A 13,599-nucleotide genomic window follows, 5' to 3' on the forward strand; every position below is an offset into this window, starting at 1 on the left:
TTGTTACTCTCCCGTACATTTATTATGCTAATCCACAAGGATTAAGTTAAACCAGTCGACGCAAAATCCAGTGTTTTCCAGCCCGTTGGGGCCAAAATTACTGTCCAGTGTTAAAACGGGGAGGGGGGAGGGCTGGGCAATGGGGGAGAAGAACCTGCAGCATTGGAGAGGGACAGGAGCAGGGCAAACCCCAGCCGTGGTCCAGGTGACTTGGGGACCTCCCGGCGCAGGGAGTCCCCAGCGTGGCACTAAATCTTGGGGCGCCAGCCCTTGATGAACTGCATGATCTTCTTCACCTGGAGCTTGGTGAGGCGGAAATCATCGGCCAGGATCTCCTCGCTGAGCTGCACGAAGATGCTGCCGTCGATTCTCTCACGGGCGAAGAAGCTCACGACGTCCTCGGAGAGGCCGATGAAGCGCAGGCACTTGGACACCTCCTCCAGCGACAGCGCCGACAGGTCGGCGGGGGGCAGCCAGGCCGGGCTGTCCCCGCTGGCCCGGGGGGCTGCCGGCGGAGCCCCTCCGTCACCCCGCGCCGCCGGTGGCACCTCGATGACACCCTGGGCCAGGTACAGCCGGGTGACGCCCTCGGCCCCGCGCAGGACGGCTGGGGACAGCGGGGTCGCCCCCCGGATGACGATGCCGTCCCCGTCCAAGCCCTTGGGGGGCCGAGGGGGGGCCGCCGGCTCCTCGGCGGGGGCGAAGGGCTCCGGCGAGGAGGAGGAGGGAGGAGCGGCCGGGGCCGAAGGCGCTTTGGGCCACTCGGGGCTCTCCGGCCACTCGGCCTGGCCGGCGAAGGGGTTGAGCGCCCCGAAGGGAGCAAAGCGCTTTTGGGGGTGCGGGGGCTTGAGGCGGGGGCAGCTGCGGAAGGGCTTCAGGGGCGGCTCGGATCCCAGCAGCGGCGTGGAGCAGCCGCTGCCCGGCCCGGCTCCCGGCTCGGGGAACGCCCAGGGGTCGGACCAGGAGCTGGCAGCGGGCTGGGCGGGGGGCAGCGGCCGCCCGGGGGGCTCGGCGGCCTTGCAGTCTGCCCAGGTGCAGGGGTAGCAGTACAGCGAGTAGGCGTCGGGCGAGGGAGAACCGCTGCCGCTCCGCGGGGCCGACCTGCCGGAGCGAGGGCAGTGTCACCATCACCCCCCGGCTGTGTCCCCCCATCCCCACCCGTTCCGGTGTCCCCGGAGCTACTCACCCGTCGTGGAGCCCCGAGGAGTAGTAGGAGAGGCTGGGGCTGGGCGAGGGTGCTGGAGCCAGCTTCGGGCAGCGCAGGGGGGCTGGGGGGCTGCAGGGAGCCGGGGGGCGACTGCCCCGGGGCGGCACGGGGGGCGCGTTCAGCAGGCGGCACTCCTCCTTCACCTGCAATGCGGGCAGAGCCGTCAGGGTCCCAGGAGGAGCTGGGGGTCCCGCGGCTCGAGGGGGTGATGGGGGAGCTCGGGGGCAGCCGGTCCTGCCGACCCACGGAGCTCTGGGTGTCAGGGAGGAGATTTGGGAACTCCCTACCCCGTGGTGCGAGGAGACCAAAATATTGGGGTACCCCGTGGTGAACGGGAGCCTGAAATTTTGGGTACCCCGTTGTGTAGGGAAGCCCAGAGAATCTGGGTATCCCATGGGTCTGGGCGGCCCAAGAGCTTCAGGTGTGCAGAGAGCCCTGGGAAACCAGGGACACCACGGGACAAGAGCGTCCCCGAGGATTCCAGTGCTCAGTGGCGGTGGAGAGTCCTAGGGAATCGGGGGTGGCATGGTTTGATGATCTCCCTGAGGATTTGGTGATGGTGTGGTGAGCTGAGGTCTGAAGATGTGGGTGACCAGGCAGAGTTGGGGAGGGATCCCAACAGGGACAGGGAGCCTGGGGACGGGTCGGGCTGGCCCTGCCATGGGGCTGGCCTTGCCACAGAGTGGCTGACAGGACCCCAGCGGTGTCATTCCCCATCCCTGGCGACAGGACCGGGCTCTTACCGCCTCCGATTTGGGTGGCACAGGGGGCGGGGTGTCCCCGCGGGGCTCGTCCCCGGGGCGGTGCGGGGAGCCCAGCGGGGTGACAGCCCCGAACGAGACGAGGTCCGGCCGGCCGCCGCTGCTGCCCAGCTCGCAGCAGCCCTCCGGGCTGGGATTGCTCCAGAGCTCCTCGTAGGGAATCTCCAGCGGCTCCTGAGTCCTGAACTCGGGCTCGGCCCAGTCGGGCGTCATGTACTCCCGGTCGGGGTCGGGGAATTCGGGCAGCGGCGGGCGCAGGGTGGCCCCGCCGAGACCCCGCGGTGCCTGGCAGCGGGCGGGGGGCTCCCGGGGACCCCCGGAGCCGCAGGCACAGAGCGACAGGCGCTGCAGCGGCTGGCTGAGCTCCTCGCGGGCGCAGGCGGGCAGGCAGAGCCGCAGGCGCCTCGGGCTGGCACATTCCTCCAGAAAGTCCGGCTTGGCCTCCCGCACGGCCCGCGAGTACTCGTCGGGGTTGAAGCGGTCGTGGCAATACGCGGCGCTGTCCCGCAGCAGCTTCTCCAGCTGCGGATCGCCGGCCAGCAGCCCCTCGGGCAGCTGGAATCGCGGCATGTCGGTCAGCAGCAGGAAGTGGAAAGGCACCAGCTCGTCCCGCCGCAGGATGCAGCACAGCACCACCGTCTTGGAGATGATGCTGACCAGCTTGTAGCAGTGGCCCTCGCGGATGGCGTGCAGGTCGTAGGGGTTGCGGGCTGGCCGGCTGGGCACGGCCACGTTGACGGGCAGCCGCACCTTCTCGATGATGCTGCGGATGGTGTGCTCTCCCTCCTGCAGCCGCAGCTCCAGCGGGCTGCGGGTGCTGAAGCGGCCCTTGCACTGGAAGGGCAGGCTGAGGCTCTCGTTGGTGCGATGGTTCATGCAGATCAGGCACGGCATCTTGCCCTTCACCTGCCGCGCCCCCGCCGCCGGCGCCGCCTTGCCCAGCTTGCGCAGCAGGGTGTTGAAGCGCGACTTCTCCTTCACCGTCTTGGCGCACAGGATCTCCGCTTGCCCCATCAGCGTCAGCTCGTCCCCCGCGTTCAGCGTGAAGTTGTAAACCTCGCTGTCCTCGCTGAACTCCCCCGACACCACCTGCCCGCGACAGCCCAACGTGGCACCCGCCGGGGTCACCCTGCCCCGGGCCCTGGCATCCCACCACCATCCCTGATCTCCCACCACCATCCCTGACGCTCCACCACCACCCATGATGCTCCACCACCACTCCCTGCTGTCCCCCTGTCCTCTCCTGATGTCCCAACACCAACCCCAGCTTTCCCACACTCCCCCCTTTATTCCCACCCCTGTGCACTGCTGTCCTACCAATACCCCAAAATCCCACCGCTTACCCCTGGTGTCACCCTTTGCTGTCCCACTGTCCTCTCCTGATGTCCCATCAACCCCTGAAGTCCCTGTTGCCTCACCCTTACCCCCCAGTGTTCCCCTCCAGCCCCACCACTGTCCCCGGTGTCTCCTGAATTCCCAGTGTCCCCTGCTGCCCCAGCCCGGTCCCCTGCTGTCCCCCAGGACCTTCACGCTGAAGGTGATGGCCTCCATGACAAAGATGCGATCTGGGAAGATGCTGGCCACCTCCTCCACGCTGTTGAAGTACTGCACAGGCTCGCGGAGGTCCCGATCCTGGTCCAGCAGCTTGAACTTCCCTGGACAACGCCAAAAGCCACCGAGGTGAGAGGAGAGCAACTCCTCCCAGGAGTCCTGGTGTCCTGTTGTCACCTGTCCTGGGGCCAGCACAGCCCTTCACGGGGACAGGGCAGCCACCCCTGAGGCAGCTTGGGGTCCCCACCGCATCTCTGGGGACACTGCTTGGGCTCTGCCAGTGTCTTAGTGCTGCAAGGAGACCCCACAGCATCCCCTCCAACCCCCACAGCAGCACCTGGGGGGTTTCCGGGTGGGACAAGGCAGAGGCTACACGGGGTGTCCCAGCAATGCCACTCGGCACCCCCAGAGCTGCGGGGAACCCCCAGAAAGTGTCCCTGTGGGTGGAAGAACACGCCCAGAGCAGCCCAAATGGCAAGGGGTGCCCATAACCCCCCAGACATGTCCCAGCCCTGCCGGGGCACGGTGACACCATTCCAACCACTCCTCGGGTGGGACAGACACCGGGAAGGGGAGCTGGGAAGGGGAGCAGCAGCAGGGAAAGGCAGGAGCAGGAGCGGAGGAGCTACAGCCACGGCAAAGCTGCTGCTACCGACATCGACTGCCGGGCTCGGACCTGAGGGGAATATTAATCCCGTACCGCGCCCGGGTGGCGGAGCTGGGGCACTGCCGTGCCCGGTGCCACCAGAGCTGCCACTCGGCTGTCCCCCGCTCGGCTCTGGGGACACCGAGGCTGGAGCCCCACATGCAGGGGCACCGCAGGCTGTTAACACAGTGCCCAGCCCCCTCCATCCCCCGTGGGAAGGGTGATTAACCCCTCCCCCGCTCCATTTCCCATTATTTATTTATTAGCAGGACTCATTACCGCCATGGAGCACTTAGAGGGGTCATTAAGGCTCTGGCGGCTGCCGGCAGAGGCAGCTCAGCACCTTCGTCTGCACTGCCGGCCTCAACCCATCTCCATCCTCATCCTCATCCCAGCCCAGCTCCTCCACAGCCCAGCCCGGCCCATCCTCATCCCTCTCCCTTGTCCCCATCCCTTCCTCATCCCATCCCAGCTCATCCCTGTCCCTTTTCCCCATCCCATGCTTATCTCTCTCCCATTCCCAGCTCTATCCCATCCTACCCTGTCCTCATCCTTGTCCTTCTGTGCATCCCATCCCATCCTCACCTGTGTCCCTATCCCATTTTATCCTTATCCCCATCCTATCCCTGCCCGTGTCCCCATCCCAACCTCATTCCCATCCCATCCCATCCCATCCCATCCCATCCCATCCCATCCCATTATCCCATCCCATTATCCCATCCCATTATCCCATCCCATTATCCCATCCCATTATCCCATCCCTATCCCCATCCCTGCCAGCCCCCTCTGCAGCCCCCTGACCAGAGCACCTCCCACCCCAGACTGGACCTTACTGGAGCAGCCCCAGCGGGTCAGGGTGCAGCTCCCGGCCCTGCTGGCCCAAGGACACCACTCCCGTTGTCCCCGTTGTCCCCAGGTCCCCACCTGGGTACTGGAGCGGGATGTCGATTTTGGGCCCGATGACGTAGTGTCCCTCCTCCAGGCTGTGCGCTGTCACCGTCGTCCACTGCCGGCACGAGTGGACCAGCAGCACGTCCTGGGCTGTCACCCCCTCCACGCGCTCACCTGGGGGGGGACAGAGCTGTCACCACCGCCAGGCCCCCCTCCCGCCCCCCCCCGGCGCCTCTGGACGGACGGACGGAACGAGGGATGAGCAGGTGCTGCTGCCAAGAGCCGCCAGTTGCCCAGGAAACTATTTCTTTGTCCCCCCTGAAAAGCTGCAGCCGCCGCAAACAAGAAGTTTATTGAGTCGGGGCCGCCGGGAAGCTTCCACAACCGCGGCACCCCGGAACTCCCCAGGGCCCCCCGGAACCCGCCAGGGCCCCCCGGAACCCACCCTGCCCCCGGGATGGGCTCTGCTCCGGAGGGTCCCCCTGCACTCCCACATCCCCTGCTCCGCGCTCAGCCTGGGCAGGGGGTCACAGCCAAGCCCCCCAGCCAGGCCGTGCCCCAGGGAGGGCGGTGAGGGGACACGGTGGCTCCCAGCCGCTGCCAGCCTGGAGCCAGCAGCTCCAGAGTGTCACTCGGGAAGGGTGGCAGTGGGGAAAATGCTGGGCTGTGGCTCGGGGGAGTGGGGGCAGCTTGGGCTCCACAGCCCCCCTCATCCCCACAGAGGAGGAGCCCAGGGACCCCCGGGAGGGGCAGCCCAGACCCCCCTGCCTCAGCTCCCCCCGGCCGGAGGGATCCCTGGAGCCGCGACAGCAGCGTGGTCATGTCTCACCTGCCCCCAGCCTTCCTCCCTCCCTCCCTCCTCCTCCTCCTCAGCACTCCAGACTCCTTCCTTCTCCTGGTCCCTCCAGTCTTCCTCCTCCTCCTCCTTTCAGCTTCTTCCAGGGTACTCTTCACCCGTCCAGCCCTCCTCTCTCCCTCCTCGTCCTCACTTCTCCAGTCACCATTCCTTCTCCTCACCCCTCCATCTTTCCTATCTTCCTCTTCATGCCTTCACTCTCCATCCCTTCCTCCAATCCTTCCTCCCTTCCTCCTCCTCACTCTCAAGCCTTCCTCACTCCCCCATCCCTCTGCCCTCCACCGCTCCCTCTTCCTCATCACTCCAGTCTCCTTTCCTCCTCTTCGTCCCCCCAGACTTCCTCCCTCCCTCCTCCTGGTCCCTCCGTCCTTCGTCTCTCCCTTTTCCCCATCACTCCAACCTCCCTCCTCCTCCTCACTCTCCAGCCTTCCTCCCTCCCTCCCCATCCCTCCGCCTTCCACCCCTCCCTCCTCCTCATCACTCCATCCTTTCTCCCTCCTCCTCATCACTCCAGCCTCACTCTCTCTGTCCCTCCATCCTCCCTCCCTCCCTCCCCTGGTCCCTCCAGCCTTCCTCCCACCCTCCTCCTCCTCCCCATCACTCCAACCTCCCTCCCTCCTCCTCCTTCTCATCCCTCCAGCCTTCATCCCCGCTCGTGTCCTCCCCCGCCGGGCTCACCCTGCCCGAGGCAGACGAGGGTGGGCAGGCGGCACTGGCTGACGATGGCGTCGAGGGGCAGCGCCGCGGGGCTCCAGCGGAGCCGGGCCAGCCCCGCCGCCAGCTTCTCCATCGCATCGCGGCTCAGGCCGGCCCCGGGCCGGGCTCCATCGCCGCCGCCGCCGGGCCGGGGCCGGGGGCGGGGGGCGGCGGGAGCGGGGCAGGAGGAGCGGGGCAGGAGGAGCCGCCCCCCGCCCGCCCCCGGCCCCTCCTGCCCGCCCGCCCCGGCAGGCGGAACCCCCCCGGCGGGGGCGGAGGGAGGAGGCGGCGGGCGGTGCGGGACACCCCTGGCCCCCGGGCATCCCCCTGGCCCCCGGGCATCCCCCTGGACCCCGGGCATCCCCCCGGCTCGGGCATCCCCCCGGCCCGAGCATCCCCCGCCGGGCAGCTCCGGGGTGTCCCGGGGGGAACGCGCTGCTCCCGCGCCTCGGGATCCCGGGAGGCTCAGCTGCGGCTCCCTGCGGGTTTCGGGGTAGCGAGGGGAGTCCCGGGGAGCCCCCAGCCATGCCGTCCCGCTGCCGGAGCTGCCGGGGGTGCCAAGCGAAGGCTGCGGGGGACACGAGGGGCCGCTGGGGGACAGGCGGGGGACCCCAATGCCGCCCCACAGCCCAGTGTCCCGGCTGGCACCGTCCCGGAGCACGAATGGCACCGGGAGAGGGTGCCAGGGACATCACAGGCAGGGGGAACCGCTGGCAGGGACAGCACCGCCACCCCGAGCGGGGACTCCGCACCCGGGGGACTCCCGGCCACCCTCAGCTGGGGACACTGCACCCGGTGTGTCCCCCTCGCTCACTCACAGCCCCCGTGCAGCTCTGGAGCATCTCCTCCCGGCCCTCCCCACCCCGCCCCGGTCATTCATCGGCTCCATCCCCACTCCCTGGGCAGCTGCAGACTGGGAGGAGGAGGATGAAGGAGTGGAGGAAGCAGCAAGTACGTGCAAGGCTCGTGCCCAGCCCTGGGGACATGTCACCGCGTCTGTCCCCTGCCCCCGCACAGGGGGATGCTGCTGGAGCAGAGATTGGATGGAGCAGAGATGGAACAGTGAAAGGGATGAAGCAGGAACAGGGAAGGAGCAGGGATAGGATGGAGCAGGGATGGGGAAGGAACAGCTGTAGGGAAGGAATAGGGGCAGGGAAGGAACACGTATGGAACAGAGCAGGGATAGGATGGACACAGGGTGGGGATGGAGGTGAGATGGAGGTGGAGCTGGGATGGGGATGGAGCTGGGATGAGGACAGCAAGGAGGATGCAGCAGCAGCAGGAGGATGGGGAAAGACCCCACTGCTTGTCCCCACTGACAAGCAGGACACCGGGAGCTGCTGGATGACATCCATGGGGGACAATCCCTGCCAGGTCCCCCAAAATCCCTCCATCCATGGATGGCTGTACAGCCGTGAGCCCCCAGCCCGGGGCCGGATGAATTCCCTTTCTCAGTGCAGCACACGGATAATTCCTGGACTGGGGAGGATTTGGGATCGCTGAGCTTCTCCCCACAGCCTCATCCCCTCGCAGGACTGCCGAGGCCATGACACAGTGCCGGTTTTATTCCCACCAGCCGCACAAAGCAGCCTCTCCCGGATACCGGTGCCATGGGAACGGGGACACCATGGCAGCAGAACGCCGTGGCAGCAGGGACATTGTGGCAGAGGGGACACTGTGTGTGTAAGGCACCATGGCAGCAGGGACACTGTGACACTGGGGACACCGCGGCACTGGGGACACTGTGACACTGGGGACACTGTGACATTGGGGACACTGTGGCACTGGGGACACCGTGGCAGTGGGAGCACAGCAGCTGAAATGTGTCCTCTGCTGTCCCTGGGATGTCCCTCACTGGGTTTTTCTGGGGGAACATCCTGACCCCCCAGAGGCTGCAGGAGACTCAGGAACACCCAGCTCTGGGGCTGGAGAGCTGGCAGAGGGACTGGCAAGGGCAGGAAGGACATCAGCACAGCAGTGGGGCTCTCAGAGAGCTGGAAGATCCACCCCTGGTTCCCATCCAAGGCAGGACCCCAAGGAGACCTCACACCCCCAGGCCAGCTGTTCCCACCCACAGAGACTCCACCTCGGACCTTTCACTGCACTTCCCACCATCCTGTCCTTGGAAAACACCTCCAGCACCTTTGGAAAAGGCAGGAGGAACAGCTCTAGCCCCAGCCAAACTGGTTCTGGTGGCCCAAAGTTTGGGGAGGACTCATCCCACCTCCCCCAGGGGCAGCCAGGGCTGGGCTCACTCCCACCACAGGGAATTCAAGGGGGCCCAGGAAGTCACCACTGCAAGTTTATAAAAGCTTTTATTTGCTCTTGGTACGACCAAGAATGGGACAGTGATCTTTTATACAATTTGATACAGTAAGTGGTACAAAAGAATGTGTTTTAAATAAAAAGCCAGAGTGGAGTAGCAAAAATATTAAAAGATTAAGTAAAAAATTGTCGGCATGGGAATTAATCCAAGACCTTGATGCTGTTTTATTCCACCGTCCGAGGGCACGAAGCGTCGTGTGACACGGCCGTGGGACAGAGCCAAGCTCAGGTTTGGTTGAGCAGGACCAATTTCATCGGTTAACACTTTTTTTGTGACAGAAGGGCAGCGCTGAGCTCCCTCCGCGGGCAGGGCTGGGGACACGGAGGGGCTGCTGTCACCTCCCGCTGCCCTTCTCTACTCCACAGGGCTGGGCTGGGGCTCCAAGCAGAGGTTTCACAAGCAGTTAGTTTGGAACTAGCAGGGAGTTTAGATACCAGCAGACATCACGTTACTGCAAACTCCTCCGACATGATGGTTATTATTATTACTTTTAGGGGTTTTTATCTGTTTCAGCATCGGCACTGACCCGTGCTGCTCCCTCCTCCCGGCCCCGCCCTGCCTGAGCCCGCGGGTGCAGCTCGAGCTTGGACAGGAACAGAAAATAGACCCGATAGAAACAGTTCAGATTTATTGACCGGGGAGGGACGAGGGGACAGTGGCAGCGAGTGGCACCAGCGAGTGGCTTGGGCTCTACCTGTGCCTGCAACGAGCACAGCGTCTACTAAGGGGTTACACACAGGAGCAGAGCCCCTGCAAGCAAATAAAAAGCTCACGTTTAAAACAAGGATTATACAAAACCCCCCTCGATGTAGATTTCGCCTTTTTTTTTCCCTTTTTGATCACGTTAGAAAGTGCAGATTCAACCAAAAGCGGCCGGACTCTGAACGACGCTGAGCCCAACCCCACCAGCCACTCGCCTGAAAGGGAAGGGTTAACACACACAGGGACAAAATGCCAAATACAGAGGGACAGGGAGACACCTCGGGGAGTCCCCAGACGGGAGGGAGGGAGGGAAGGAGCCGCTCCGGATACGAGGAGTTCCACGTTAAAACACCGTCATTTCATTAGAATTCACTCAGCGTTAGCCCGGCTGCGGGGCGGAGACAGTCCTGGTGCCAGCGCCGGGATGGAGAGAGGCTCAGGGGCTGCGAGCAGAGCTGGGGCTCGGCAGGCTGCGGGGTGGTGGGATTCACCAGCAGGGATTCACCAGCAGGGATGTGGGGTTGGGGTGGGGTGTGGGGTTGGGGTGTGGGGGCAGGGATCCACAGTGAGGGATTCACCAGCAGGGATTCACCAGCAGGGATCCACAGTGAGGGATTCACCAGCAGGGATCCACAGCCAGGGACCCACGGCAAAGGATCCACGCAGACACTGCCCAGGAGGTGAGCTCAGCACCGGCAGAGGCAGTGCTGGGTCACTCCTGCAGCAGGACAGGGACAGCACAGCCTGCTGACAGCGGCAGGAGCGGCAAGCAGCGCTGGAAAAGCCACTCCATCCCTGGAAAAGCCACTCCATTCCAGGAAAAAGCCACTCCATCCCCGGGGTGGATCACCCAGACCCGGGGTGGGGTTGGCCCTGCGTGGCTTTGGACATGGCAAGTTTCCAGGGAGGTAATAAATCAATCTGCCCGCTGGCTGGTTGGTTTCCTTTCCTTTCCTCTCCTTGGCTTCCCAAGCGGCTCTGCTCAGCTCACGCAGCCCTCGGAGCGGCAGGAGGGGAGAGAGGCTGGGAGCTCGTGTTAATGAACTGCTGTCAGTTTGGGAATCCATGTTATATTCATACACAGAAAAGTAGACAACCACATCACCCTCCATAGAAACTAGTGCATGCAAATAACTCTTCCATAGGGGAAAGGCTGGGGCTAGGCGGGAGGAGGGAATCACTAGTGACGGACAGGGCTAGGGGGGTTAGTAGGAATCTCAACATTTTTACCTCGGAAGCTAAATCAGTGCTTTGTATTAAATTTTTTGGCAAACACACCGCGTTGCCATCCTTTCCATTAACACATCACACCATGGAGAAATGCAAATCAAAGCGGCATGCAGGCAAAAAAAAAAAAAAGAAAAAGAAAAAAGAGGAGGAAAGAGCGGCAAAGTGAGAAAAAAGAAAATGGCAGCAGGAAGAGTTGGGAACGGCAGGATCGCCGAGAGGAGACACAGCAGGTTACATGGAGTTTGCTTTTGTTTTGCACCACCCTTTGTCCTCGATGCATGACACCAACGGTACAGAAAGCAACCACTACAGAGGTCAGGACTCAATGGCACGGGGGATGGGATGTCTCCTGCACATGCTTCCACCAGAAAAAAAGAAAAGAAAAGTGAAAATAAAAGTTCCTTTTTCCACATAAGGCACAGGACAAAGAAACCCCACTCACGGACTCAAGGCGAAAATGAGTTTTTCCTGGCTCTTGCTGATGCATCTAGAGAATATGGTGACTCAAGCACATGATCCATGACAGAAAATTCCACTGTTGTACAAAATCAATTGTTAATTCTAACCTTTATTCTTATACAATTTGCAGAAGAGAGTTGAGTATGATTGCTCTGGGGTTTAATGGCAGGAGGGACGGGACTATAATACAACCCAAACGTAGTGGTGAGTTGAGCAAGGGACATGGAAATGAAGTCACGGAGATGAATTTCCTATACATGTGTTGAGAAAACTGGAGTAGGCAAAGCTGTCCTAGCCGGAAAACCAAGGGGAGGCAGGAGCTCGTTAAGATGAGGAACAAAAACATTGGTTTCAGGTTAAAAAACGGGCAGAGTGGTTTGTTTTGCAGCGAGAAAAAAGGGGCGGTGGATGGCGATTGGTGAGAGAGGAGAAGGTTCAGCAGCACTTGCTCTTCCAGCCCGTCACCCCACCGCCACTGCTGATATCTACATTTTCACTGTTGGGCTCTTTTACAGGGGTCTGCAAGGAAAACAAGTGAACAGAGTTAGATGGAGATTCCCAGGAAAACACTCTGAGCTGGAGAGCTGGCAAATCGCACAGACTGACATCACCAGATGATATTGGGAACCAACTGTGCACAAAGAGCTCCACAGAAATGCAGGGAATCCTCCCCCCTCTCCAGCACAAATGTGAAAAAACAGCTTAAGGGTTTTTTTTTTGGTTGGTTTGTTTTAAATAAACAACTGGAAAGCTGGGAAAAAACCCAGTGCTTGGACTTGGACCACCCCAAAGTCAACTGGAACTATTTTAGGTTCTGCACACTGCTGGGTTTGGTGGAGTAAGGAAATCCCAGCCTACAAACAACACAAGCTGAACTCTGATTATGTGAACTAATGACCTCCAAACCCCACAGTTTTTAGGGATAAACTGGGTTTGTTCCCAGCCTCTGCTCCCTGCTCCTTGGGACAGCAGCTCCTGAGGCAGAGGACACACAACACAGGTTCCTCCTTGTCACAGGACGGAACTTGGTGACACCAAAGCCAAAACCCCACTCCAGTGGGTTTGATCCAACACCAACATCTGCTTCCAGCTGGTTGGAAATGAACCTAAACCCTCACCACACTTCAGCCTCCACAGTCCTTTTTTAACTCTCTTGCAAAAGAACCCCCCAGATAATTACAGAGGCCAAAAATGAAGATTTAAGGCCCAAAGGTCAGTATGGTTTGTAGCCCCACCTCCTGTCCACCAAAGGCCAGGGGTTTTCACCCCATCCCTCACACAAAGCTTGTCAAAAACTGATTAAGAAATGAGTGATTACAGTGACAACTGGGTGACATTATCCACAGCATTCCCATGGGAGAGAGGAGCAACAGGAGCCAAGCACTGGTGCAACAGAACCTCCAAGGAAAGGCAGAGGCTGGGAAATGATTCCTGGGAACAAGGCTGGGAGTGGCAGAGCTCCTTCCTCTGTCCCACCAACCACAGCTGAACTCTTCCCACCAGGTCCTCACGAGCTGTCAGTGCAGTGACAGGGATGGTGACAGGAAAGGACAATTCTCTCCACACCAATGGCAATGGTTTAACTCCAGGCACACACACAGCCATGAGTGGAAGGGCCAAACAAGCAGGAATTTCAGTTCCTGGGCTCTGGTGGGTATTATTCCCTGTAGGCAGCAGCCCCACAACAACTAAACACCAAACAAGCTTCAGAAGTTCAGCCCTGCTCCTCCAGGGACTCCTTTGCCTCAGCACAGCAAAACCAAACACTGCAACAATTCAGGTGAACACCAAAGCAACGAGAGGTGGAATTGCAGGATATTTGTTTCACAGGAATGCTGTGAGCACCTACCTTTCGAAGAATGTCTTCTGCTAATGTGAGGAATGCCTTCTCAATGTTTATATTTGCTTTTGCACTAGTTTCGAAAAACCTAATACCGTGCTCCCTGGCAATCTGCAGCAAAGAGAGAGAGGGAGGTTAGACATCCTGGGGATATTCCCAGAGCTCCTGGGGATATTCCAGCAGTGCCACCATGGCTTTGGGAGAAGCAGCATTTATAAAGCAGGGAATGCTGGACTGCACACCAGCCCAGCTGTGACCAGGTGGGAAGGGTCAGGTTGGACATCAGCAGGAATTTCTCCATGGAAAGGGTGGTCAGGCCTTGGCAGGAGCTGCCCAGGGAGGTTTGGAGTTTCCATCCCTGGAGGTGTCCAAGGAATTCCTGGCTGTGGCACTCAGTGCTCTGGGCTGGGGATGAGGTGGGCATTGGGCACAGG

The 13,599-nt window shown here is 61.3% G+C and overlaps 2 protein-coding genes across 2 annotated transcripts in view; both read right to left on the reverse strand.

The window, feature by feature from the left end:
- On the reverse strand, positions 1 to 6,785 carry GAREM2 (GRB2 associated regulator of MAPK1 subtype 2). Its single transcript, XM_085057263.1, has 6 exons — positions 6,591 to 6,785; positions 5,090 to 5,230; positions 3,493 to 3,623; positions 1,951 to 3,057; positions 1,187 to 1,350; positions 1 to 1,101 (listed from the first exon to the last, which is right to left on the reverse strand). Exons 1-6 carry the CDS (start codon positions 6,700 to 6,702, stop codon positions 249 to 251), a joined length of 2,508 nt encoding a protein of 835 aa, XP_084913389.1. The 5' UTR covers positions 6,703 to 6,785; the 3' UTR covers positions 1 to 248.
- A 4,629-nt stretch (positions 6,786 to 11,414) lies between these two features.
- RAB10 (RAB10, member RAS oncogene family) overlaps positions 11,415 to 13,599 on the reverse strand; it is a 36,960-nt gene continuing 34,775 nt past the window's right edge. Inside the window, exons 5-6 of the mRNA XM_085057268.1 lie at positions 13,175 to 13,276; positions 11,415 to 11,844 (exon numbers count right to left, since the gene is read on the reverse strand). Of these exons, the coding sequence (XP_084913394.1) occupies positions 11,761 to 11,844; positions 13,175 to 13,276 (186 nt within the window). The 3' untranslated portion in view covers positions 11,415 to 11,760. The remainder of the gene's footprint in view (positions 11,845 to 13,174; positions 13,277 to 13,599) is intronic.

This window comes from Lichenostomus cassidix, chromosome 3 (genome assembly GCF_008360975.1).
Source record: "Lichenostomus cassidix isolate B80296 chromosome 3, HeHo_3.0, whole genome shotgun sequence".
Taxonomy (NCBI): Eukaryota; Metazoa; Chordata; class Aves; order Passeriformes; family Meliphagidae; genus Lichenostomus; species Lichenostomus cassidix.